Here is a 26,129-nt window from a genome sequence, read left to right as displayed (position 1 = left end):
TGATCGGTGAGCTCTTGATGAAGCATATTTGGAGAACAGATACGGATATACATCGAGAATAGTTCTATTGTTTGTTATAATTTATGCCTTATTTATATAATAATACTACATGGTTTTTGTTTTATATTATTTGTAGTTTTGTATATGTTATTTTTTTCTTCCCATGAGCACTTTTCCTTATGGTTTACAGGACATTTGTCCATCATTCATGCCAAGAAGCCTCCTCACCTGTTCAGTAGGAAGAGTCTGGACTTTGGGGTCAGGCCATCCTGTGTCCTGATCTCAGGTCCATTCCTAAGTTGCTGTGTGACCCTGTGTGCCCCACTCCCCCTTTCTGGTTTGTCTCTATGAGGCGGATCTATGGTCCCCATGCAGCCAGGAGACCTGCAGAAAGATTCTCAGCACACAGCTGCAAAATGAAAATAGAAAATACTGCCAACACAGAGATTTGGGTTTTTTTAATAACACTAAAGTTATTTAAGGAAAGTAACTGTCATTTTTATTAGCTATCTTACCTCTTTTACATTAAAATAGCCTTATTTTATGAAATGATGGTGGAGTTTTTAATAATTTTGAGAGTTTATTTTTTTAACATCCTTAATGGCAAGCAGAGACATTACTTTGCCAACAAAGGTTCGTCTAGTCAAGGCTATGGTTTTTCCTGTGGTCATGTATCGATGTGAGAGTTGGACTGTGAAGAAGGCTGAGCGCCGAAGAATTGATGCTTTTGAACTGTGGTGTTGGAGAAGACTCTTGAGAGTCCCTTGGACTGCAAGGAGATCCAACCAAGTCCATTCTGAAGGAGATCAGCCCTGGGATTTCTTTGGAAGGAATGATGCTAAAGCTGAAACTCCAATACTTTGGCCACCTCATGCGAAGAGTTGTCTCATTGGAAAAGACTCTGATGCTGGGAGGGATTGGGGACAGGAGGAGAAGGGGACGACAGAGGATGAGATGGCTGGATGGCATCACTGACTCGATGGACGTGAGTCTGAGTGAACTCCGGGAGTTGGTGATGGACAGGGAGGCCTGGTGTGCTGCGATTCATGGGGTCACAAAGAGTCGGACACCACTGAGTGACTGATCTGATCTGATCTGAATGGCAAGTTGGTAACCCCTTAATTGTAAGGCCTGATTGAATTCTGAAGATGGGGCCACTGACCTAGCCCTCCTTTTAGCACCTGTGGAGGTAGGACTTTCCGAGTCCACACAGTGCCCTCGGCTCCTCCCTCTGCAGGGTCCAGCCGCCGCTACCAGGTGAATGCCGTGCACACCAGCAAGGCCTGCAACGTCATCAGCAAGTACACAGCCTTTGTGCCCGTGGACATAAACAAGAGTCGTTACCTGCCCACCGTGGTGGGATACCCCAACTCCGGTAAGGCAGAGGCAGGGTCCTCCCAGTGGGCCGGAGGGGGGTCTGGGGTGCAAAGGAGCCTAGACCGGTGGGAACGGGTGCAGAGAAAGGCCTAGAAGTGAAAAAGCCCCAGGCAGAGAGGGTCTGACCTCCAGGGTGTGGGAGGCTCACGAGTCCCCAGCCTACTGTTCTGCAGAGGGCTGTGAAACTATCCTGCTCCCTTTTTTCCTACTAAATGAATTTGACTTTATTGTCCTATTTCCATTTGGCATGTGTCACTGTAGAAAATTCTAAAATATTGAAAGATGCAGATGGACCTCGAGGTGATCATACTAAGTGAAGTAAGCCAGACAGAGAAAGGCAAATATTTCATAGGCTGTCACTTATATGTAGAATCTACAAAAAAATGATACATATGAACTTACTTTCAAAACAGAAACAGACCCACAGACAGAGAAAACAAACTTGTGGTTATCAAAGAGGGAAGTGGGGGAAGGATAAATTAGGAGTTGAGGATTAACAGATACACATTGCTGCTGCTGCTGCTGCTGCTGCTGCTAAGTCGCTTCAGTCGTGTCCAACTCTGTGCGACCCCATAGACCGCAGGCAGCCCATTAGGCTCCTCGGTCCATGGGATTTTCCAGGCAAAAACACTGGAGCGGGTTGTCATTTCCTTCTCCAATGCATGAAAGTGAAAAGTCAAAGTGAAGTCACTCAGTCGTGCCCGACTCTTAGCGACCCCATGGACTGCAGCCTACCAGGCTCCTCCGTCCATGGGATTTTCCAGGCAAGAGTACGGGAGTGGGGTGCCATTGCCTTCTCAGAGATACACACTATGCTATGCTATGCTATGCTAAGTCATTTCAGTCGTGTCTGACTCTGTGCGACCCCATAGACGGTAGCCCACCAGGCTCCCCCGTCCCTGGGATTCTCCAGGCAAAAACACTGGAGCGGGTTGCCGTTTCCTTCTCCAATGCATGAAAGTGAAAAGTGAAAGTGAAGTCGCTCAGTCGTGTCCGACTCTTTTCAACCCCATGGACTGCAACCTACCAGGCTCCTCCATCCATGGGATTTTCCAGGCAAGAGTACTGGAGTGGGGTGCCATTTCCTTCTCAGAGATACACACTACTGTATATAAAATAGGTGAACAGTAAGGACCTACTGTATAGCATAGGGAACTATATTCAATACGTCGTAATAACCTAAATGCAATAGATACAATGTGTATAACTGAATCACTTTGCTGCATACCCGAAACTAGCACAACATTGTAAACCAACTACACTTCAATGGAAAATAAATAAAAATAAAATATAGGAAGACATTAAGCACGTAAAAGTGACTGGAACTGACAGTCATCCCGAAATGAGTACTAATTACCCCCTTGGTGTGATCATCCTTCCAGACTTCTATGAGTATCTATATGTAGAGAAATCAAAAGATAGATCATTTTGTGTGAATTGAATCATATCAATATGTGCTATATCTTACAAACTCTGGGTGTGGGAAATATGTTTCCACTGTTCATTTTAATAGTAACAATTCCAGTGGTAAAGAAGCTGTTGGCTAATGCAGGAGATGCAAGGGACGGGGGTTCAATCCTTGGGTCAGGAAGATCCACCGACTCCAGTATTCTTGCCTGGGAAATTCCATGGACAGAGGAGCCTCGTGGGCTACAGTCCATGGGGTCACAAAGAGTCAGACATGACTAAGCACACGGCAGGGAGCAATCATCATAACAGCCAATTAGACAGTGTTCCAAGCACTTTATATATATTAAATCATTTAGTCCTCAAACAGCTCTGCAGAGAAGATACCATTACCCTCGCTTTACAGATGCAGAAGCAGAGGCAAAGGGGGTGAGTCATGTCCACAGTCACGCAGCACAAAGGGCAGTCAGGCTTTAATTCGCAGCGACCCGGTTTCAGAGTCTGCACCCTCTGCGATCCCACTCCACTGCCTCTTAAGGTTTATCTCAACCTATTTAACCAGCCCCCAGGTTTGATCCCTGGGTCAGGAAGATCCCCTGGAGAAGGGAATGGCAACCCACTCCAGTATTCTGGCCTGGAGAATTCCATGGACAGAGGAGCCTGGTGGGCTACCATCCATGGGGTCACAAACAGTCAGACACGACTGCGCGACTAACACTATTATTATTAAACCGTCTGTTTGTTCCCCCTTTTGATTATTGTAAATTATGCTGCAAAGGACATCTTTGTACATGGTCTGGTTATCTCCTCAGGGTTAATTGACATTCAGAATTAAGATTGCATATCAAAAGATTGGCCCTTTAAAAAAAACAAAATCTTTTGGCCCATCAACCAGGGATCAAACCCATGCCCCCTACAGTGGAAGCATGGATTAACCACTGAACCACCAGGGAAGTCCTGACTCATCTTAAATTGTTGTAACGTAAGCTATCAAACTAGCCCTGCCTTCAGAGGTTATCCTGTGTTATCCACTCTCGCCAACACTGAAAATTGTTTATCTTTCTAAACCTACAATCTGAGAGGGGAAGAAAGTATCTTTGGGGAATTTCTTTAGCTTCTTTGTTGAAAACTTTTCATAGGTTTATAAACTCTATGTACTTTTTCTTTCCTAAATTTCATTTTCTGTCCCTTGCAGCAGCTTTTTCTTTTTAAAGCAGACCTCTTGACAGAATTGTATTTGGAAATAAAATACGCCTTTTCTCATTCCTCTTGCCCCTCTGCCCTACTTTCTAAAAATCTACGGCACCAAAATTTTCATTATTCCACTCCCTCTCTCTGCCTCACCTCCTCTGATTTCAGATTCTGACCAGCTGCCCAAGCTGTCACTCCACTGGCCTTCTCACCCACTGGGCACTGTCACCCTGAATGATGCTCACCCCCTCCCACTCGTCTCTGATCATTTTAGCCCCTGTAGCTGAAAAAACAGTCTGGGAGTTTTAGGGACCAGGCCTGTGTCTTAACCGAAGTCTCATAGCCCCCTGAGGTCTGGATCAACACTTCCCAAAGTGTGTTCTAGCAGACTGGAACCCCAGTTTCATGTCCTGTTAATGGCCATTCAGCACAAAAAAAAAACAGGAAATACCAGATTGGGGGAAAACATTTCCCAACCACTGGATTAAATAAAGCTCAAAAGCTTTCTTTACTGTAGGACTTCTCAGAGCCTTTAGGGTGCTAGTATACATCAAGAGGCCCAGAGAATGGACTACAGGACGAGTTCAGTTCAGTCACTCGGTCATGTCCAACTCTTTCCCATGGACTGCAGCACGCCAGGCTTCCCTGTCCATCACCAACTCCCAGAGCCTGCTCAAACTCATGTCCATTGAGTCGATGATGCCATCCAACCATCTCATCCTCTAGTGTCCCCTTCTCCTCCTGCCTTCAATCTTTCCCAGCATCAGAGTCTTTTCTGAGGAATCAGTTCTTCACATCAGGTGGCCAAAGGATTGGAGCTTCAGCTTCAGCATCAGTCCTTCCAATGAATATTCAGGACTGATTTCCTTTAGGATGGACTGATTGGATCTTCTTGCAGTCCAAAGGACTCTCAAGAGTCTTCTCCAACACCACACTTTAAAAGCATCAATTCTTTGGCACTCAGCTTTCTTTATAGTCCAACTCTCACATTCATACATGACTACTGGAAAAACCACAGCTTTGACTAGACAGATCTTTGTTGGCAAAGTAATGTCTCTGCTTTTTAATATGCTGTCTAGGTTGGTCATAGCTTTTCTTCCAAGGAGCAAGTGTCCTTTAATTTCATGGCTGCAATCCCCATCTGCAGTGATTTTGGAGCCTAAGAAAATTAAGTCTCTCACTGTTTCCCCTTCTATTTGCCATGAAGTGATGGGACTGGATGTCATGATCTTCATTTTTTGAATATTGAGTTTTAAGCCAGCTTTTTCACTCCTCTTTCACTTTCATCAAAACACTCTTTTGTTCCTTTTTGCTTTCTGCCATAAGGTTGGTGTCATCTGCATATCTGAGGTTATTGATATTTCTCCCCTCAATCTTGATTCCAGCTTGTGCTTCATCCAGCCTCGCATTTTGCATAGAAGTTAAATAAGCAGAGTAATAATATGCAGCCTTGTCGTACTCCTTTCCCAATTTGGAACCAGTCCATTGTTCCATGTCCAATACTAACTGTTGCTTCTTGACCTGCATACAGATTTCTCAGGAGGCAGGTCAGGTGGTCTGGTATTCCCATCTCTTTAAGAATTTTCCACAGCTTGTTGTGATCCACACAGTCAAAGGCTTTGCCATAGTCAATAAAGCTTCCCTAGTGGCTCTGATGGTGAAAAGTCTGCCTCCAATGTGGGAGACCTCAGTTTGATCCCTGGGTTGGGAAGATCCCCTGGAGAAGGGAATGGCAACCCACCCCGATACTCTTGCCTGGAAAATCCCATGGACAGAGGAGCATGGTGGGCTGCAATCCATGGGGTTGCAAAGAGTCAGACACAACTGAGCAATTAACAGTATGAAACATCTTCAAAATTTATTCTTCAGTAGAACTCTTCACTTTTAGGAACAACTTACAAATTAGTTTTCTCCAAGAACGGAGTTCCCCAGAACGCACTGTTGGGTGTTGTAGCTTCATCTCTGATGGTGATGCTCTGGGACGTTCTGGTGATGCTCTGGGGAGGCGGAAACTGGGACCTCAGTTTCTGAGGTGGCAGACTGGGAGGAAGGGAAATGGGGTGCTTCTGAGAAAACCAACCTTTTCTAACTAACACTGTGCTTTCTGAACATTATCTCAGCAATACTACTTACCTGGCAAGGTGAGTATTATTATCCCCATTTTCCAGGTAAAGACACTGAGGCTCAGAGTGGTCAGCACTCCACCCAGCTAGTAAGAGATGGGGCTGGGGTTCAAGCCGAGGTCATTCTGGCTCCAAATCTCAGTCTTGCCTTCTGCAATGCCTTCCTCCTTTTAGATAATTGACAGGCTGAAGCTAGAACCATTCCTGCCAGCCTTGAACGTGTCGGTCGCTCAGTCATGTCTGACTTTTTGAGACCCCCGTGGACTGTAGCCCGCCAGGCTCTGTCCATGGGATTTTCCAGGCAAGAATACTGGAAAGGGTTGCCATTTCCTCCTCCAGGGGATCTTCCCAACCCAGGGACCAAGCCCAGGTCTCCTACATTGCAGGCAGATTCTTTCCCATCTGGCCCACCAGGGAGACCCTGGGGACAAGGCAAAAGCCTAGCACAGTTGTACCCACCTGACCACCTTCTCCTCGTCCTCGTGAAGGTGCTGCGTTGCGGATGGTCAGCTCTCGGGTCCTGACTCGACAGTGGAAGGGCACTTCTGGATTCGGGCGGTCCCAGACCATGCTCGGAGAAGACTCAGCTGCAGGGGACAGCAAATATCAGAATCTAAGTAAGAACTGCCTCAGTGTGTTCTGGAGTCTGGGCCTCTGGGTTCCTGCACCCTCGTGTCCGAAGCCATGACGGATTCTCTCTGAATCTCCAGTCCGGGCCTTACAGAGCCAGAGCCAGAGCAAGGTCAGGCTTCCTGAATTCTCTGAGGCCTGAGACAGGCAGAGGGGCTGAGCATGGCCCAGGTATGCTGCCAGGACCAGAGAGCAGACTGGCCTCCCTGCCCACGTGCCCACACCACACCCCAGCTCTCCCTTTTCAAGGTCCAGTGACCCCAGGCTGTTCCCTGCTTCCAACGTCCGAGTCCTCCCAGGCACTGAATGTCAGGAAACCTAAAAGTCCAGGGAAAAGGCAGCTCCATCTGTTCGGGTCCCACCGTCTGCTTACTCTAGGATTCCCCAAAGCTTCCTCTCGACCATCACCAAATTCCATTGTGCCTGAAGCTTGGGTCCCTGAAGATCCACGATTTGGTCATTTGGCGACCTTGCTCACATTCATAGGACAGCCTGTGTCCTGGAAGTCTGCGTGTCTTTCTGTCCTGCTACAGACAGCCTGACCACTGCACCCATCCCAGCCCCTTCGTCCGTGCCCTCACGTGTACCCTGAGCATCTCCTGCCTTCCTCTGCGTGTGGAAAGGGCATCAGAGTCCCACCTGGCTGCCAGCCCCAACATCCAGACAACAGCCCTATTGTACCTGAGGGATTAGAAAGTACTCACGGACACTGATGGGTTCAAAAAGGAATAGTGTGAGAGGGGGTGAAAATCCGAGCATTTCCTCAGAGATTAAGGAGTTTTGCCCACTCCTTGGTTCCTCAGAGCCTCCAAGGGGAACCTGCTCTACCCCTGAGTCAAGCTGGGCTCCCAGTCTAGAAGAAACTTCTGGTCTACCCTTTCCATCCTCTGTAGCTCAGCTCTTGGTGGCCCATGACTCCCATCAAAATCACAAATCCCTCCTTTTCTAATTGTCTCCTAATTCATACCCGGTGTGCATGACTGCTAAACTCTTTGTGTACCCCAGGCCCTTCCCTCCCTTTCCTTCCCCAAGGAGGGAATGCCTAACACTGACAGAGGGTTTTCTAGGTGCTCAGCACTACTCTCATTACCCATGACTCTTCACCCCCATCTGAGAGAGTTTCTTTCATTTTCCACATTAAGAGATGAGGAAAGTGAGGCTCAGAGGGGATAAGTGGCTTACACGAGGGCACGCAGCAGAGGCACAGTAGAGCCAAGATGCGAACAAGCCCTGTCGGCTCCAGAGCCCATGAGATTGATTAACCACCATGTTCTGGTTGCTTCAGTCATTCAGCCACTGGTTCACTTTTGTGCTCACCTTACCCCACCCCACATAGGCACCCAGCAGTAGACAGAGCTTCTTGCCCTCAAAGAGCTGCTAACAGTCTCAGAGGGGAGACAGAGGCTCAGCATAACATTTCTGTGTGTGAAGTTTTTCCCATAATTTCGATCATTCCTGAACAGTACATTGCCCATCACTCTCCAGCTGTTAAATAATAATCATAAGAATAATCACCACAGTACACATATGTGTAATTATTATCCCCATTTTACAGATGGGGAAACTGAGGCTCAGAGCCCTCTGACAAGTCAGTGCCATGTTCTGGTGCCTCCTGGAGAACTGACATGAACCAACCCCTCCCCCCCCCACCACCTCCAACCACCACGTTCAGGCCTCTAACATGCTCCCACTACCCTGCTGAGTGCATAGCTCGGAGCTTTGCAGATTACATACCACAGGCCAGGCACTGAGCACTATCTGTGTATTATCTCATCTAATCCTTACAACACCACCAAGCAGTACTATTAGCCCTGGTTTGCAATCGAAGCTTATAAAGGAAGTAACTTTCCCTGGGGTCACACAGCTATCCATTGGGACGGCTGGGATTTGAACCCAGACGTGTCCAACTCTTGTGGTGGAGCCGTGGTGGTGTCTCTGGGAGGTGAAGACCCATCCAAGCAGGGACAGGAACCTGGACATTGCTCTCCCCCTGCCCCCCTAGGTACCGTGAATTCAGACCAGCATCCTCCTGGGGGGTCTGGGAGGTGCGAAGGGGAGGGCCGGGTAGCTCAGGCCTCACTGGCTCCCTCTGTTGTAGACGTGGAGGAAAGCACCCTGACGCCCTTCAGTGAGAGCATGGCCCGTGAGAAGTACGCTACTCTTGAAGGTGAGCGCAGTCTGCCAGTGCTCCTGTTTTTCATTTTGATATTTTTTTACTTATTTGGCTGTGCCAGGTCTTAGCTGCAGGACCTGGAATCTTCAATCGTCACAGCATGTGAACACTTAGTCGCGGCCCATGGGATCTAGTTCCCCGACCAAGGATGGAACCCAGGGCCCCTTGCATTGGGAGTGCAGAGTCTTAGCCACTGGACCACCAGCAAAGTCCCTGCCAGCTCTCCCTTGAGTTAAAATAGTAATTGATCTTTGGGCCGAGAGAGTGTCTTAACCCAACAAAGTCCTTGGTGGTTCTTTTAGTCTCCAAACAGCTCCATGCATAATCAGACCAGATCAGATCAGTCGCTCAGTCGTGTCTGACTCTTTGCAACCCCATGAACCGCAGCACACCAGGCCTCCCTGTCCATCACCAACTCCCGCAGTTCACTTAGACTCACGTCCATCGAGTCAGTGATGCCATCCAGCCATCTCATCCTCTGTCGTCCCCTTCTCCTCCTGCCCCCAATCCCTCCCAGCATCAGAGTCTTTTCCAATGAGTCAACTCTTCGCATGAGGTGGCCAAAGTACTGGAGTTTCAGCTTTAGCATCATTCCTTCCAAAGAAATCCCAGGGCTGATCTCCTTCAGAATGGACTGGTTGGATCTCCTTGCAGTCCAAGGGACTCTCAAGAGTCTTCTCCAACACCACAGTTCAAAAGCATCAATTCTTTGGCGCTCAGCTTTCTTCACAGTCCAACTCTCACATCCATACATGACCACAGGAAAAACCATAACCTTGACTAGATGACCCTTTGTTGGCAAAGTAATGTCTCTGCTTTTGAATATGCTATCTAGGTTGGTCATAACTTTCCTTCCAAGGAGTAAGCGTCTTTTAATTTCATGGCTGCAATCACCATCTGCAGTGATTTTGGAGCCCCAAAAAATAAAGTCTGACACTGTTTCCCCATCTATTAACCATGAAGTGATAGAACCAGATGCCATGATCTTCGTTTTCTGAATGTTGAGCTTTAAGCCAACTTTTACACTTTCCACTTTCACTTTCATCAAGAGGCTTTTTAGTTCCTCTTCACTTTCTGCCCTAAGGGTGGTGTCATCTGCATATCTGAGGTTATTGATATTTCTCCAGGCAATCTTGATTCCAGCTTGTGCTTCTTCCAGTCCAGCGTTTCTCATGATGTACTCTGCATATAAATTAAATAAACAGGGTGACAATATACAGCCTTGATGGACTCCTGTTCCTATTTGGAATTAAAGCTTTAAAGGAAGGAGACTGAGATTCAGAGCAGGTGAAATGACTTGCCCAAGGTCACACGGCAAGTTGGTGACAGAGCTAGGCCAGGAATCAGGCATCCCAATTCCCAGCTGAAGGACCAATCTCCCACCTCCCTTTGCCCAGAATCTTCTATCAGTGTGCCCACAGAAGAAAGTCAGTGTCCCTGCTTGGGGCTGAGGGGGATTGGGCTGCAGCTGTCACTGTCCCCACAGGGAAACTTCCAGAAAATGCAAGGGCTGCCAGCCAAGGGGACTTGGAGGGCTGCTTCTTTCCCCAGGAACCCACATCTTTCACCCCTCCCCACACCCACTGGCTCAGAAACAGCCTCATCATTAGCTTGGATCCGTAGGCATACAGGCAAGCCCCCTGCCCCTCTCTGGGACTGTTTCCCCAGCGGGGTGGTGAGCAGTGGGACAAGGTCATCTCTCAGGTCCTAACTTGCACTCTATGGCTCTCCAGGTCCCCTGCGAGGTTTGGCCACCAACACCGTTTCTTCCTTGAAGGCCTCAGACACTCTCTTTGGATCCAGGTACGTGGGGATTTCCACTGGGGGATCCCTCTACTGCCATCCATTTTCAGGGCACTGCCCCTGGCTTGGGGGCCAGAGGTAGGCCCAGCCTGACAGCTGCACAAATGTGAACACTTTGAAGGTGGCAGGAAGGACCCTTGCCCAGAGACAGCATCGTCTTCAGGTGTCACACTGCGGAAACCTTCCCCCGCCCCACATCCCCTTCCCACACCTCCACGGTCTCTTTACAAGTGCAGGTCCCCCCGGGAGGGCTGGCACATGACTGTCTGACACTGGGCTGACCAAGAACATGGTGTCAAAAGAGGGTCCCGGGATGGGATGGAGGGTCAAGAGAGAGGTGTGCGTGCGCTCTGTCGTGTCTGACTCTTTGCGACCCCATGAGCTGACGCCCACCAGTCTCCCCTGTCCATGAGGATTCTCCAGGCAGGAACACTGGAGTGGGTTGCCATTTCCTCCAGTAAAGGATCTTCCCCACCCAGGGATCGAACCCACATCTCACGATCCTGCATTGGCAGGCAGGTTCTCTACCACTTGTGCTACCAGGTGGGAAGCCCTCTCGTGGGAGGGGACAGATGGATACCTGTGGCTAATTCATGTTGACCTGTGGCAGAAACAAGCACAGCATTGTAGAGCAATTATCCTCCAATTAAAAACTTTTTTTTTTTTAAATAAAGAGGGTCCTAAAAAGAGTACTACCTCGCCCCTCACTCGAGCTGCTGCTCGAGTGAGTGCCTTGGGGAGACACACTCCCTGGGCCTCAGTTTCCCCCGCTGTCCAAGGAGGAGATCATCTGTCAGACCCCTTCTGGCCGGGACTTTCAGAGGCTGTCGAGGGGCCTCTGGGAAGGGGGGGGTGGACCAGGGACACCCCCGGGATGGCGGTGGTCACTCCTCCTCGGTTCTGCCCACACAGGCTGAGCCTCAACAAGTCTAGGCTGTTGACAAGAGCAGCCAAGGGCTTCCTGGGCAAACCGCTGACCAAGACTCCAGACTCAGCCCAGGGGAACCAGAGCTCCGACTACATCCCGCTGGTGAGTGCCCTAGACCCCAGGCCTCAGTCCCACACGCAGCAGAGGGGCCACACTGGTGCCATGTGTGTGTCTGTTTTTCAATACATAAAAACAAAGCCTTGAAATGAGTCACCAGCAAGTGAAAAGAACACCCTGGGGACGTGTACTGTGTTTAGCAAGTGGCTCTGCAGACACGCCAGCCTGCGGGGCAGGGTGAGGAGCCCCAGCCAGGAATGAGTGTCTCTGAACTGAGGAGCAAGGGGGCCTGATCTTGCCACATCTGGGGCTCAGAAAAGTTGGGGAAAGAAGGTGCTGGAAGGATGGACAGGGTGGGAGCTTCCCTGCCCTGTCCCAGCCCCTGAACACCCAAGTGCTTACGGTCACTTGGAGTCTCCAAACACCCCGGACAACAGAGCAGGAGTCATGTAGTCACAAGGGTCTGTTGAGTCAGGCACGGTGCTAGACCCTGGGAGATGACCTTGGACCAGGTGAGTGTTGTCTCTGAGCTCCAGTCGCTCAGTGTCCAGTGGGGACACCTCAAAGGAACCAGGCAGCTCTGATCGCCAGGTGCTGTGATGGGAGACACCAGGTTTGGTGGGGGAGAATGAGGGAAGGGTTGGGAAGATCCCCTGGAGAAGGAAATGGCAATCCACTCCAGTACTATTGCCTGAAAAATCCCATGGACAGAGGAGCCTGGTAGGCTACAGTCTATGGGGTCGCAAAGAGTCGGACACGACTGAGCGACTTCACTCACTAATGAGGGAAGGAGGAGACACCAACTCCAGGCTTGAGGATGGGGAGACATGAGGCATGGCTTCTGGAAGGATGCGAATGGTTAAGCCAAGACCTAAAGGGCGAGGAGTTGTGGTGACAGTTTACAGAGGAGAGAGAGCACCTGGGGGCTAGAGAACAGCGGGGAGGGGAAAGAGTCAAGCACAAACCAGAGCTCTGGGGATTATAGCTTGGATTTATCCCAGAAGAAAATTGAAACTACTGAGTGGATGGCCTCCAAAGAGTGACGTGCCCTATGCCTTGCAGAGACCCCTCAGGACACAGAAAGGATGGGGGGAGGTGGGGGGACAGGGAAGGTAAGGAGGGTTAGGGATAATGTGAAGTGGCAGATGGCGGATTGCAGAGCTGACTAGAGAGTGGGCTCACTGGGACTCAGAAACCAGTGGAGGCAGAGGGAGGAAGCAGGTGGTGAGCTGCCTGAACCACAGTGGATGGTCCCAGGGGCTGAGGTGGGTCCAGCTGCCCAGGACAAGAGGCAGGTTTAGAGTGAAGACGTTGAGCTGCACTTGGAAGAGCCATCAGTGTGAGCACCAGTGGGATAAGGTGCGGCGATGCTCAGCTGGTCTGGGGGTCCCACAAATCCCACGGGTGGGCAGGGCGAGCTGGCTGGGGGAGGTGAACGGGTGTGCTTGTGTGCCCAGGCTTGGCCGTGGCCTGGGGCTCTGTGGGCTGAAAAGCGTGATGCCCACTGAGGGGCTTCCCCTCACACACACACAGGTGTCTCTGCAGCTGGCTTCCGGGGCCTTCCTGCTCAACCAAGCCTTCTGTGAGGCCATCCACGTCCCCATGGAGAAGCTCAAGTGGACCTCGCCCTTCACCTGCCACCGGGTGTCACTCACCACCCGCCAGCCCCCCAGTCCCCAGCCGTGCACCAGCCCCGCGCCCCTGCACCCCTCCCGCGACGGCCTTTCCCAGGAGCCGCTGGCCGAGGGCAGGCCGGGCCAGGAGCCCAGGGCCGTGGTGGAGCACATGGGGAAGATGTGGGCCACCGTGGTGGCGCTGGCGTGGCTGGAGCACAGCTCTGCCTCCTACTTCGTCGAGTGGGAGCTGGTGGCTGCCAAGGCCAGCTCATGGCTGGAACAGCAGGAGGTACCTGAGGGCCGCACGCAGGGCACACTCAAGGCTGCCGCCCGCCAGCTGTTCGTACTCCTGCGGCACTGGGACGAGAACCTGGAGTTCAATATGCTCTGCTATAACCCGAATTATGTGTAGGGGGGCGGTGGGGAGGCTGGGGAGGCGTGGGAGAGTGAGGGGAACCCCGTGGGCCTTGTAAGCGGCACTCTTGAAAACTATAGCCAATATACTGTTGCTAGAAAGAGTCCTAGACTGGCAATCAGGAGGCCTGAATTCAACACCAACTTTGCTACCACCTACCTGTGCGACTTTAGGCCAGCCCCTGCCTCCTTTCTGGGCCTCAGTGTCCCCACCCGTAAAAGAAATGTGTGAGGTGAGAGAGTTGGACTAGGTCTCGAGAATGTCCAGATTCCTTTCTGCCTGGACTTCTGGGGAGCCACGGAACTGACTGCCACTGGGGGTTGGAGAAATATACAGTTTAAATCTCAGTTCTCTCTGGAGGAGGAGCACATGGGCAGACCACCCCCCACCCCGACCCAGATAAAGGATGGATGAACAGACCCCAAAGCTGAAAGTAACCAGACCTGCAAGCTTGCATCTAGGCAGGGGGAGACCACCTCCGCCAGTTGCATTCTGGGACAGGCCCTTGACTCCACGGTGACAGTCCAGGACCCTAAATCCCACCCACAAACTGCCTGGAGAACCATCCTCCCCAGCACTTTACGACAGTCACCTGGGGAACTTTTATTTTGGCTTGGAAGCCCTTCCTATATTTCAGTGTTGGTTTGCAGATTGTGATTTCCTATTCAAAAAGAGGACTAGGGAAGACTCCCTGCAAGGTGAGGTTTAGCATAAAGCCACATTCTGTGCAAAACCAGTCCCAAAAGAAGAGCCATGGTCACAGAAGTCAGTGGAGAAATGAGAGGACTCCTTAAGTAATTGATATACACTTTCCAGAATTACGTAATGCAAGCTCTATCCACTTGTCTTGAGGGGCTAGAGAGGCTCCCGGTGTTGGCTGCACTCTGGGATAGTGGAGGCCTTCTCTTGCCATAGCACACGGTGAGAGAAAGAAAGGGGCCTTCTTGGCAACAGAGCCCCATGCTTGGCTGCAGTGCATTTGGGGATGGTGGCTTCAGCTGGGGGCTGTGATTTAGTCAATGAAGTGAAAGACTCTTGAAGCGTCAAAGCAGAGAGCCCCTGGGGACTTCCCTCTCTCAGGCCCGCCGTGTTGGGGACAGGTGTGTCCCAGCCTAGGATTCCCTCATGGCCGGTGCCCGGTCACCTCTGCCCTGCAGACTCCCTTGGGGTGGGTCTGGACCTCACCTGGGAAGCCCACCAGCTTGGGACCCCAGGCTGAGTCCACACCCTTGCCCACCCCGCTCCCCAAGGCCTTAATCTCTCCTCACCAGGTGGTCCCTTCTGGCCCAGGACCCTGGCATGAAGCCTGCCTCTGCCAGATGTCCCCTTCAGGGGGACCCCACGGATCAAACGCCTTCATGAAGCCCCAAGAAGACTCAGTGCCCGGTCTTCAAGGGGTGAGAGAGAGGGCGGGGTCAGCAGGACGCCCATCACACATGGAGAAAAGGCAGTCCGCTCAGGATGGGGCGTGCCATCCCCATGAATGGAACTACTGTCAGGCTGAGAGCTGAAACGCCTGGCACTAGTTTGGGCAAGTGGCTTCCCCTCTCGGGGTGCCCCGGAGCTGAGAAGCAGGGGCTTTCTCCTGCTCCAACAGTCCCGGATCCTCCATCTCTGAGATGGTGACCGCGGCGTGCTTGTCTGTGTGACCTTGAACAAGTCCCACATGCTTTCTAGGCCTCTCTCCCCCTCTACCATGACCAGCTTGGGACTGGGCTGTCCAACTTCCTGTGTTCGGCTGCTTCTGGGTCTCTAAGCTCAGTGCAGACAATGACCTGGGCTCAGGCGGTCCAGTACCTGCCCAGTACGAAACCAGTGCTGTAAGACTCCTCGAAGGAGGAACTGAGAAGCCCAGCAGGGTGGTGGGCATACCACCCCCTTCTCCAGGGAGCGGTTCCCCTACCCAGCACCCAAAGGTGCAGAGGAACAGATCCTCCTTGACTTCAGATAACCCAAGGGCTTTGGGGGACATCTGGATAAGAGACTTTGTTTAAAGAACTCTGGTGGTATTGACAGGACACGGGTCTCAGAAATCTGCCCCCAGGGTTGCCAAGCAAAGGACCAGAGGGACTAGTTCTAAGGAAGAGGGAAGCACCCTAGGTAAATAGTACAAAAGGTCTTGTGTAGATGAACCACTGCCCCTGTAATCAGGATTGATGTGGACTCATCTGGATTCTTTGTTAACCTGGCCCCTGCTTTCTAGGTCATGCATAAGGTCGTTTATGTCCTGCCTGGCTCAAGAATCAGGAGGATACAAATGCTTAATGGCACCGCTCAAAAGAATGCAGAGTTGAAAGCTGGGGAATTTAAGTGCCATTCTAAACTCCGCCGGTAGCGTGCTGTATGACTTCTGGCAAGTCGCCCACCTCCTCTGGGCCCCATTTCATCTTTTGCAGGAGGAGGAGGTGACGCTAGCTCAGCATTTCCAGCACTGTTTCTTGGTGGACAGGTGAGTCAGCCATTCATGAGAATCTGTCCAGCAGGCAAATATGCTGGGGAAACACTAAGGAAACAGATTTCCTGAAGTCAGGACAACCAGTCCCATGAATGCATACATACGCATCGTCCGTCTCCAGGAGGTGATGTGAGTCTCTCTCCCCAGGTTATTCAGTTGGGAACATGCTGCTAGATCTCCATTCAGGTTCTTCAGGCGCTGACATTCAAAAAGCCTTTCAGTTCAGTTCAGTCGCTCAGTCTTGTCTGACTCTTTGCGACCCCATGGACTGCAGCATGCCAGGCCTTCCTGTCCATCACCAACTTCCAGAGCTTGCTCATACTCATGTCCATCAAGTCGGTGATGCCATCCAACCATCTCATCCTCTGTCGACCCCTTCTTCTCCCGCCTTCAATCTTTCCCAGCATCAGGGTCTTTTCAAATGAGTCAGTTCTTCACATCAGGTGGCCAAAGTATTGGAATTTCAGCTTCAGCATCAGTCCTTCCAATGAATATTCAGGACTGATTTCCTTTAGGATGGACTGGTTGGATCTCCTTGCAGTCCATGGGACTCTCAAGAGTCTTCTCCAACACCACAGTTCAAAAGCATCAATTCTTTGGCACTCAGCTTTCTTTATAGTCCAACTCTCACATCCATACATGACTACTGGAAAAACCATAGCTCTGACTAGATGGACCTTTGTTGGCAAAGTAATGTCTCTATTTTTAATATTCTGTCTAAGTTGATCATAACTTTTTTTCCAAGGAGCAAGCATCTTTTAATTTCATGGCTGCAGTCACCATAAAAAGCCTTTATTGAGAGCCTACTGTTTGCCAGACACACTGGGGCGGTGTGGTGTTCCTGTTCTTTTTGGAGGTTGGGGAGAAGCATTTGAAGGGTGTCTCCTCTGCACACATTTCCTCACTTCCTGGCAATCCAGGTGGGTGTGTCTTGACGGGCCACGCCCCCTCCCTGTGGTCCTGCCACCTGTGGGTGTGGCCTCAGGCCCCATCGGCCCTGAAGACGGCCCTAAACTTGCTTTTTCATTGGTGTGTGTGTGTGGGTAAAACTGACGGTAACAGCCCCCAGCTGTAACAGCTGGGGCCTCCTTGTCCCGGCCTCAAGGGCCCAACCTGCTGCTACACACAGAGGCAGAGCCCTCTCTCTGAGAACCCCTCATCCGAGGAAACCAACTCCAGATCCCAGGAAAACTGGGCCCCTCACGTAGGCAGACTTACACTGGACTTGGAGATAAGTAGCATCGGTTTCCAGCCAGCACTCATGCTTCCCAACCTGTCCCTTACCTGTGGACCAAACCAATGTCACCGACTGTGCTCTGCTACTGTGACTGATGAAAAGAGGAGTTGATTCCCAAACTAGCTGCTGGTGGGTTTTCTTCCGCTTCTCAGATGTTTGAGAAAGCCAGGTTCCTCCTCCTTTCTTCCTGCTTTCGGAAAGTCCTCTGGAAGTTTCCTCTAAATCCTGACTTGCCCCAGGTTTTGTCCCTACCCTTATTTGGAGGGGTCTCCTGAGATCTGAGTGCAGCCTACCCCAGGGGACCAGCCACCCAGCTCACCTGCCTAGCTGGAACCTTCGTGACACTCTGGCAACTTCCACTGTGGGGTCCAAATACTGCCTCAAGATATTTGCATATTGGAATGTAGGTGGTCCCCAGACACAAATGCATTCTTTGCCCTTATGGTGCCCTGGGGAGGGAAAGAGAAGGCAGCCGCTACCCCAGGAAGTAGGTTGTGTGTTCACTGCTATGGCATTTGGAAGATCTTTTTTTACCACCCCCCCCCCCACCAACCTAGCAGGGACTAGAGAAAACAAAAAAATGGGCACATGGCTCAGCTGTGCCACACTCTGCGGAGCCAGCGTAAAAATAACCAGGGCAGGGGCGGGTGCAGCACTTTGCAGCTGGATAGTCTGATCTACAGAGATCCACCCCAAGGTCAGAAACTTGGCAGCATCTCCCGGCCAGGCCTCCAGCCCCCACAATGGAGCTCCCTGACCCACGTGTTCACCCAGCCCCCAGCCTCTCCACAGCACTGCCTTCCAGGTGACCTGACAAAGTGGGATTTCTCCTGTTCATGCTGCAAATCTCCCTGGCTAGGAGCCAGCTGTCTGGAGCCTACAGCCGCTTCCCAAGGCCAAGCGCCTCGTCTCACTGCGGCTGAACACAGGTGCACTGCAGTCCAGTCACTAATCGCCCAGACGGCTTCAGCTCAAGTGGCATGGCCGGTGCTTGTCCCCCCGACCCCAGAGCCTCAAGTGCCTACCGCGCACCACCCCACCCCTGCCTGCTCACCTGTAATATCCCCACACTTCTCAATCTTGGACCACGTCTCACCTTTCTGCCTGGTAGCCAGTTCTGTAGACACTGTGGAATCCTGGACACCAGCGTCTAACGTCCACCAACAGTTAGTGCATCCCACCCTGGAGCTGTATGCCTGTGCCTGTTCCCAGCAGAATGGCTTCTTTGTATATTACACAGTGGCTACTGTTCTCTTAAAGGCTTTTAGCTCATAAAAACTGTTGACGATGTGACAAAAATTATACTCGAGTCTGCTCTTTTGTTCTCGAAGCTCACACTTGGCTTTCAAACTAGAATCGAGTGGTCTTTCCGCCTCAGTGTGCTTGCATCACTCTTGATGTGGGTTCTCTCTTGGGTGACCAACTGTCCCTCCAGGTTGCCTGGAACTTAGGAGTTGGTGGGGGGCGGGGGGGGCGGGGCTCCCAGGATGTGGGACTTTGAGTTTCAAAACTGTGACAATCCCAGGAAAATCAGGACAAGTTGGTCACTGTAGTTCCCCCAGATGCAGAGTCTGAGATGAGGATTCATTGTAAATAGTGTATTCGTGTGCTTCCAGGAACGTGAAGCACTTCACTTCCTAGGCACGTGAAGAATTAAAATAATAGCGCAGAGGACACCCATAGAAGGATTGGTGCTAACCAGCTTGTGACTCTGGGTGTGGACCCTCTTTTGTTCTCAGAGCTCATGCTTGGCTTTCAAACTAGGTTCAGTGACCTTTCTGCCTCACTTAGTACGGTTACATTTGTCTTGATCTGGGTTCTCTCTCTCAGATGACCAACTGTCCCCTAGGTTGCCTGGAACTTGGGCATGGGGTGGGAATCTTCCCAGGATGTGGGACTTTGAGTTTCAAACTCTCTAGGAAGGAGAGTGGATGCCCATCTCAGCGCTCACAGGGATGGAATGGGGGGCGGCGCACCAGCTCCACTCGGCCACTGCTTGAGGGTCCCTCCCAGGGACCTTCACCCCTCGGCATCCATGGCCAGCCACGGGTGCACTGGCCGAGCTGACTTCTGCAGCTAGAGAAAGCCACCTGGCAAAGGGCAGGTGCCGGCAGGGCTTCAGCCCTGGTGCGCCGAGCTGAACGGAGCTGAGAGGGTGCTGGCCCTGAGAGGTGCTGGTGACACCTGCTGTGGCCTCTCTGCCGAGCTGCTTCCATCTCTGCTTTTTCGCAGTGGTCACCAGTGATCCCACAAAATATGGTCCTTAGAGGGCCACCGTGTTGCCTGGGAAGCCACCCACACTGACCCCCGAGTCAGGACACTGAGGCTCCTTCGGAAGTCCTCTAGCAGCTGGCCTCGTTTCTTCAAAATCAGTCATCGCTTGGCAGAGTCCAGGGAGAACAGTTGATTAAAACAGGAACTCCCAATGGGCCAGAAACAGCATGCCAACAGCCCCTCGTGGAAACAATTCCAGGAGCCAAGAGGCTGAGCTTAAACAGTCAGCCGAAACACTGTTCACGGGCAGCCCCCATGGGTGATTTCTCAACCAGGTTAATGGCTTTCACTGAGACAGACCAGCCCTTTTCTCCGATCACCACCACAGCTCCACGCTGCTGGAGGACGCACAGTCCTTTCAGACCTCACTGACTTAACACGAGCCAGGCACCATCTACCTTTGTAGGAAACTTGCAGTTGGCTGCTTGGTCCTCTTCACCCTGCAAAAGCCAGGTGTGTGTGTGAACATGCACGTCCTGCTGGGATGGTTGTACGGGTCTCCTGGTCCCTCCCACAGGGAAAGACATGTGCAGGGAAGCAGGGACTCAGGGTCTCCCCAGGAGCTCTGTATAAGGAGAGAATAAAGTGAACCTGTGGTCTCTGAGCCTCTGAAGTCCTCCGTCCCACTCCAAGGCACTGAGCTCCCTTGTGCTGTGTGCTAAGTTGCTTCAGTCGTGTCTGACTCTGCACCCCCATGGACCGTAGCCCACCGGCCTCCTCTGTCCATGGGATTCTCCAGGCAAGAATACTGCAGTGGGTTGCCATGCACTCCTCCAGGGGATCTTCCCAACCCCAGCATTGAATCCATGTCTCTGATGTCTCCTGCATTGGCAGGAGGGTTCTTTACCACTAGCGCCACCTGGGAAACCCCAAGGGGTTCCCACCAGGGAAACCACCTGAGCTCCTCTAGGCTCCATTCTCCTGAAACGGAGAGAAAACACTGAGTCCCAGCCTGGCTCTGCCAAGCTCTCTTGCTCTTCCATCCAGCACACTTGCTCTCATTCCCGTCTGAGTCCCCCTACCATCAGTCCCTCCTGGAAGCACCCCGACCACCCACCCAAAGTCCACCCACCCCAGATGCCAGGTTGGAGGAAGAAGGGGACACACGTCCCCTGGGATATAACGAGACATAGGGGATCTGCTGGGAGGGGATCCTCTCTCATGATCTGGGGTGGAGAAGGAGTCCTGGATACCCAGGGTGGTGGCCACCCCAGCTCCTGAACGCCCCCCTCCGAGATCTGGGGGACAAGGTACCCCGATGGCTCCTGCAGTCATCCCAAGCCAAACTAGCCTCTCCCTTCACTACTCGCAAGCCCCCAAGATCCTCCCAGACATGGACCCAGGGCCTGTCTGTCCTTCCTACCTGACTTCAGAATTTCTCCCCCAGAGCCGGAAACCAGGAGGCTGGCTGTCCAGCAGAGGGTGCTGTGGGCATGCACTGCCTTCCAGACCCCAGGCCTGCGGAGACATCTGGGAAAAGAGGAGCAGCAGGGATGAAGGGAGGCTTTAGAAGCTATTCCTGTCCCCTGCCAACAGTCTTTTTTTCTCTCCTAAAAATGGGTGATTCGTGATGGCCAAGAAGCCCACTGAAAGGCTGTGCAGGCCACGTATTCACCCGTGTGTCCAGACACCAGACCAGCTCACCTGGGACTGCAAAGGAGAGGTAACAACCTGGTCCCTCCCTGCCCTGCCCACGCCTCCCCCTCCCCACCACGGAGAACCCCCTCCTGCCCACCCCAACTCTGTGCAAACCCATTTCCTTCAGGACACCTTTCCAGGCCTCCCGGGAGCAGCTTCTAATGGGCTACTTTATTAGTGCACCTATGCGTGTATGTCTCCCCCATCGTCCTTGAAAATCTCTTCCCCTGGGGCAGCGGCTGTGCACCCACATCAGGTGGGAGGCTCTCCAAGGGCACAGATCTCATTTCCTCCATCAGACCAGGGTGTTTCCCAAACAGGGCTCTGTCTCCGCCCTTGGATGGTGCACTCTCTGAGGCAACTCCTGTGTAGCCCATGGCCCCTGTTTCGGGACTCTGTTCACAGACGGTGAGCAGACCGGGGCCAGTTCTCTTCCCCCACGCCCCCAAGGTGGGGGCATCCGAGCTGCCCTCAAGTCCCATGAGCTTGGCACACTGGGCAAGAGACAGATGGAATCTGATCGGTAAGAGCTCACCTCTTTGGAAAGCAGAACAGAAGGCGGGCAGATGGGCTTTGTAAGGGATGGAGCCACCAGCCCATGGTCTGCCCTGCACCTCTGTCCTGTCCTGAAGGTCCTCTCCTCCAGCTACATGGTCATCCGGGACCTGGTCCTCCTCACTGCATGTCACCAGCAAGGTTCGTTCATTCGAGAGCCACAAGCAACTGTGTTACTAAATGCTGAGCCCATTCTGGACTAGAACTGGTGCTTTTGAGCTGCAGTGCTGGAGAAGACTCTTGAGACTCTTGGACTGCAAAGAGATCAACCAGTCAATCCTAAAGGAAATCAATCCCAAATTTCACTGGGAGGACTGAGGCTGAAACTGGAAAACCAATACTTTGGCCACCTGATGTGGAGAAAGTGAAGTCGCTCAGTCGTGTCAGACTCTTTGTGACCCCATGGACTGTAGCCTACCAGGCTCCACCATTCATGGGATTTTCCAGGCAAGAATACTGGAATGAGTTGCCATTTCCTTCTCCAGGGGATCTTTCCGACCCAGGGATCGAACCCAGGTCTCCCACACTTCAGGCAGACTCTCTACCATCTGAGCCACTAGGGAAGCCCCCAATGTGAAGACCAGACTCATTGGAAAAGACACTGATGCTGGGAAAGATTGAGGGCAGGAGGAGAAAGGGACGACAGAGGATGAGATGGTTGGATGGCATCACCGACTCAACGGACATGAGTTTGGGTAAGCTCCAGGAGATGGTGATGGACAGGGAGGCCTGGCGTGCTGCAGTTCATGGGGTTGCAGAGTCAGACACAAACGAGCAACTGAACAGCAGCACTCTAGACTGGGGATACAGTCGGGGAAGAACTCAGGCTGTCCTAAAGGCAGTATAGACAAGGAGCTTAAATAACAGAAGTGTTGTCCCACAGCTCCGCAGGCTATAAGTCCAACATCAAGGTGTCTGCAGCACTGACTCCTTCTCAGGGCTGAGGGAAGGATCTCTTCCAGGCCCCTCTCCCGGCATCTGGTGGTTCCTCGGCTTGGGGCAGCATGATCCCCATCCTCAAACGGCATCCTCCCTGTGTACATGCCTGCCTCCAAATTTCCCCTTTGAATAAGGACACCCATCATACCGGATCAGGGCCCACCACGATGACCTCATGTTAACCTGATTACCTCTGTAAAGAGCCCGTCTCCAAATATGGTCACATTTTTTAGGTAGTAGGGGTTAGGAATTCAATATCTAAAAATGTTTTTGGTGGGAGGAGACTCAATTAAATCCATAGCACTGTGCTCATGGGGTTGATGTCCTAGTGCCAAGAGACACAAGAAACACAAAATCAAATAAATATAGGCTGGAGCAAAAGGTAAGGCAGAAAAATGAAGCCGTATGGGGGAAGGGAATAACAGGGAAGGGAGGGTGCTGTGTATTCAAGCGCAATTAGAGAAGTCCTCCTGGGAAAGTGGCATAAGAGCGAAGGCTGGATTCTGAGTGTCCCCCAAGCAAGCCATTCATGTCCACCACGTTTTCTCTGCCTATGATGGAGGTTTACCAAAAGCAAAGTTCTTCTGAGCTCAATGCGGAGCACAGCTCCTCCAGGAAGCCTTCCCTGACCTGTACTCCCCCACCCCAGAGCAGACTCAGCCTCTCCCACAGCCCTCTGGACTCCAGGTAGCAGCTATTATGTGCACTTCTCAGGGGATATTTCCAGACTATGTGTTCAGATGTCTCCTTTCTCAGACTATAAGCAATCTGAGAGCAGAGATGGGGCCTCAGCCACGCCTACATCCTCTGCAGTGCCTGGAACATCTTACAGGCGCAGTAACTGCAGACTGAAGTGCAAGGTTAGAGGGCAACCCAGTCATTCTCTCTTTAGTGAAAATAAATAGAAGCTCTGATTTGGGGAATCCTAAATGTCAGAAGGATTCTAAGACCTGATTCTAAGACCTTCCCATTGATTCATCTTGTTCGCTCCTCACAACCCTAGGAAGTACCATTTCCGTGTTATAGATAAGGAAACCGAGGCTCAGAGACACGAAGGAATCTGCTCAAGGTCACCCACCAGTTTCTGGACCAAACCCAAGTCTGCCCAACTCTAGGGCCAGGTCTCTTTACTCTAAGACACCCATTCATTCATTCACTCCGCCATGTCTACTGAGTGCCGGCTACCCCAAGGCCAGGCTAACCCAGCCAAGTAGGAGAGGGAAGTGTTTGAGAGTGCTTCACTTCCTCCGCATTAGATGAAGAACTGCCCTTCCGAGTTCGGGTCCTGGGACTGCAGGCTCACTACCCCTTTGCCCACTGAGTCCTCTCTTGCCCACACCATCCCTCGAAGGCCACCATAGCCCAGCTCTTGCTGTCTGTTACCAGGAGGCAGCTAGGAGCCAGGAAGCTCAAGACACAAGAGCAGGATGGGTAACAGCTCCTGCCTCTCCCTGCTCTTCATGCTGCTTCCTGGGGCTCAGAGGCCCTTGTCTTTTCTCCACTGTTTATACCCCAGGACGGGAAGCAGCAGATGGGCCTGGGCCTGGGACCCAGATCCCAGCTGCTCCTCTGGTGGTCAGTCCTGAGAAGGAAGAGCTGCAAAGGGTGCTTACGAACCCCCAAATGTCCTCAGCACCCCCACTTTACAGACGGACACACTGAGGCCCAGAGAGGGACAGAGCCTGGACCAAAGTCACTCAGGTCCTGCAAAATCTGCCCCTGTTGGGTGTGGGAAAACATGTATGTGTAGGTCAGAGCTAGAGACAGGTGATTTCAGAGGGGCAGTACCCGCAAGCTAGAAACCTAGGCCAGTGAGGACGGGTCCTAGGCCGCTGAGAGGACTGGGTGAAGGGGAGCAAGGGCTGGAAAGAAGACTGGGAAATACAGGAAAGAAATCTTGCGGCCTGCCCCATTCTGTAGTAAAACCCAGATCCCCGAGGCTGAAATAAGATGGGGGAGGGGCCATCCACGTGTGAGCTCAGTTGTGTCAGACCCTCTGTGACCCCATGGACTATAGCCTGCCAGGCTCCACAGGCAAGAATACTAGAGTAGGTTGCCATGCCCTCCTCCAGGGGATCTTCCCAAACCAGGGATCGAACTCCCATCTCTTACATCTCCTGCACTGCGGGTGGATTTTTTAACCTTTGAGTCACTGGGGAAGCCCCAGGGCCATCTGCACCTCCCAGCAATCATTCAGTGCCAGAGGACTGGATATGCTCCAAGGTTCCCTTCACCTCTGAGGCCTTAGTTTAACATCCTGATCCCAGACTCCAGAACTTTCCAGGATGAAAGGATGGTACGGATATTCCACCCCCCTCCGCCCCGCCCTGGACTCTCAGCCCCCGTGAGGTTGGGTCAGCTCTCCTGGGGATGAGGATTCCTCCCCATGGACCACAAGGCCCCCAGCATTCAGGCAGCAGCACCCAGCATGGCCTCGTCTGGTCCAGGCGTGGAGAAACGCGCTCTGGGGACCTGGGGAATGTCCAGTGTACACAGCACCCCCCAGAGCCTCCCGCAACCACCAACCAGGCAGATCGACCAGCTTCGGTTCCAGAAGGCTCTGCGGCCACCCCAACATCCCTCAAGGCCAGAAGCCTGATGAAATTACAGCCACCATCAATCAGAGGTTTGGCCCTGGGTAGTGGAAAAAAACGTGAGCTTCTAGGCTGGCCGCTCCATCCAGCCTCTGCCTGTCACTAGCTGTGGGAGTCACATCACCTCTCAGAGACGCTGTGTGTACTTCTGGAAAACCATCACGCCTACCTGCGCGGTGTTCACAGAGGGAAATGCACTTGGCCCGCTGCAGCTCAGAAGAGGGACCCGAGATCCCTGCACCGCCCCTTTAAATCAGTCTTTGGGGTCGGGTGGGGGTGGGGCACAGTATCCTGGGCTTTATTAAACTGCAGTTCCCATCCAGCAGACACAGTTTCAGGGTGACACCAACCAGGCCTGAGAGTTGGCAAACACCATATTACGACCCCCATGGACTGTAGCCTGCCCGGCTCCTCTGTCCATGGAATTCTCCAGGCACGCATACTGGAGTGGGTTGCCACTCCCTCCTTCAGGGGATCTTCCCAACCCAGAGATCGAACCCAGGTCTCTGGCATTGTAGGTGGATTCTTCACTGTCTGAGCCACCAGGGAAGCCCATGAATACTGGAGTGGGTAGCCTATCCCTTCTGCAGGGGATCTTCCCGACCCAGGAACCACCCGGAGGTCTCCTGCCTTGCAAGTGGATTCTTTACCAGCTAAGCTACCAGGGAAGCCCGATTAAGCACAGTACCCACAGTACCGGTAATAAAATTAAACGAA

The 26,129-nt window shown here is 52.1% G+C and overlaps 1 protein-coding gene and 1 long non-coding RNA gene across 6 annotated transcripts in view; one reads left to right on the top strand and one right to left on the bottom strand.

Moving 5' to 3' along the window:
• VWA5B1 (von Willebrand factor A domain containing 5B1) overlaps positions 1-16,976 on the top strand; it is a 64,044-nt gene extending 47,068 nt beyond the window's left edge. For all 5 annotated transcript variants that reach the window (XM_059879920.1, XM_059879933.1, XM_024983078.2 and 2 more), the window contains 6 exons: positions 1,238-1,375; positions 6,587-6,715; positions 8,827-8,895; positions 10,635-10,704; positions 11,617-11,734; positions 13,223-16,976. In XM_059879920.1, the coding sequence (XP_059735903.1) occupies positions 1,238-1,375; positions 6,587-6,715; positions 8,827-8,895; positions 10,635-10,704; positions 11,617-11,734; positions 13,223-13,717 (1,019 nt within the window). In that variant the 3' untranslated portion in view covers positions 13,718-16,976. The remainder of the gene's footprint in view (positions 1-1,237; positions 1,376-6,586; positions 6,716-8,826; positions 8,896-10,634; positions 10,705-11,616; positions 11,735-13,222) is intronic.
• On the bottom strand, positions 1,371-21,035 carry LOC112443424 (uncharacterized). The gene is made up of 4 exons (XR_009492302.1): positions 20,278-21,035; positions 18,509-20,126; positions 6,109-6,685; positions 1,371-6,015 (listed from the first exon to the last, which is right to left on the bottom strand). It is a non-coding gene; the product is annotated as an uncharacterized lncRNA (long non-coding RNA).
• Positions 21,036-26,129: the final 5,094 nt, after the last annotated feature.

The sequence above is a fragment of the Bos taurus genome, chromosome 2 (assembly GCF_002263795.3).
Source record: "Bos taurus isolate L1 Dominette 01449 registration number 42190680 breed Hereford chromosome 2, ARS-UCD2.0, whole genome shotgun sequence".
NCBI lineage: Eukaryota > Metazoa > Chordata > Mammalia > Artiodactyla > Bovidae > Bos > Bos taurus.
This window is presented reverse-complemented; position numbering and strand designations above follow the sequence as displayed.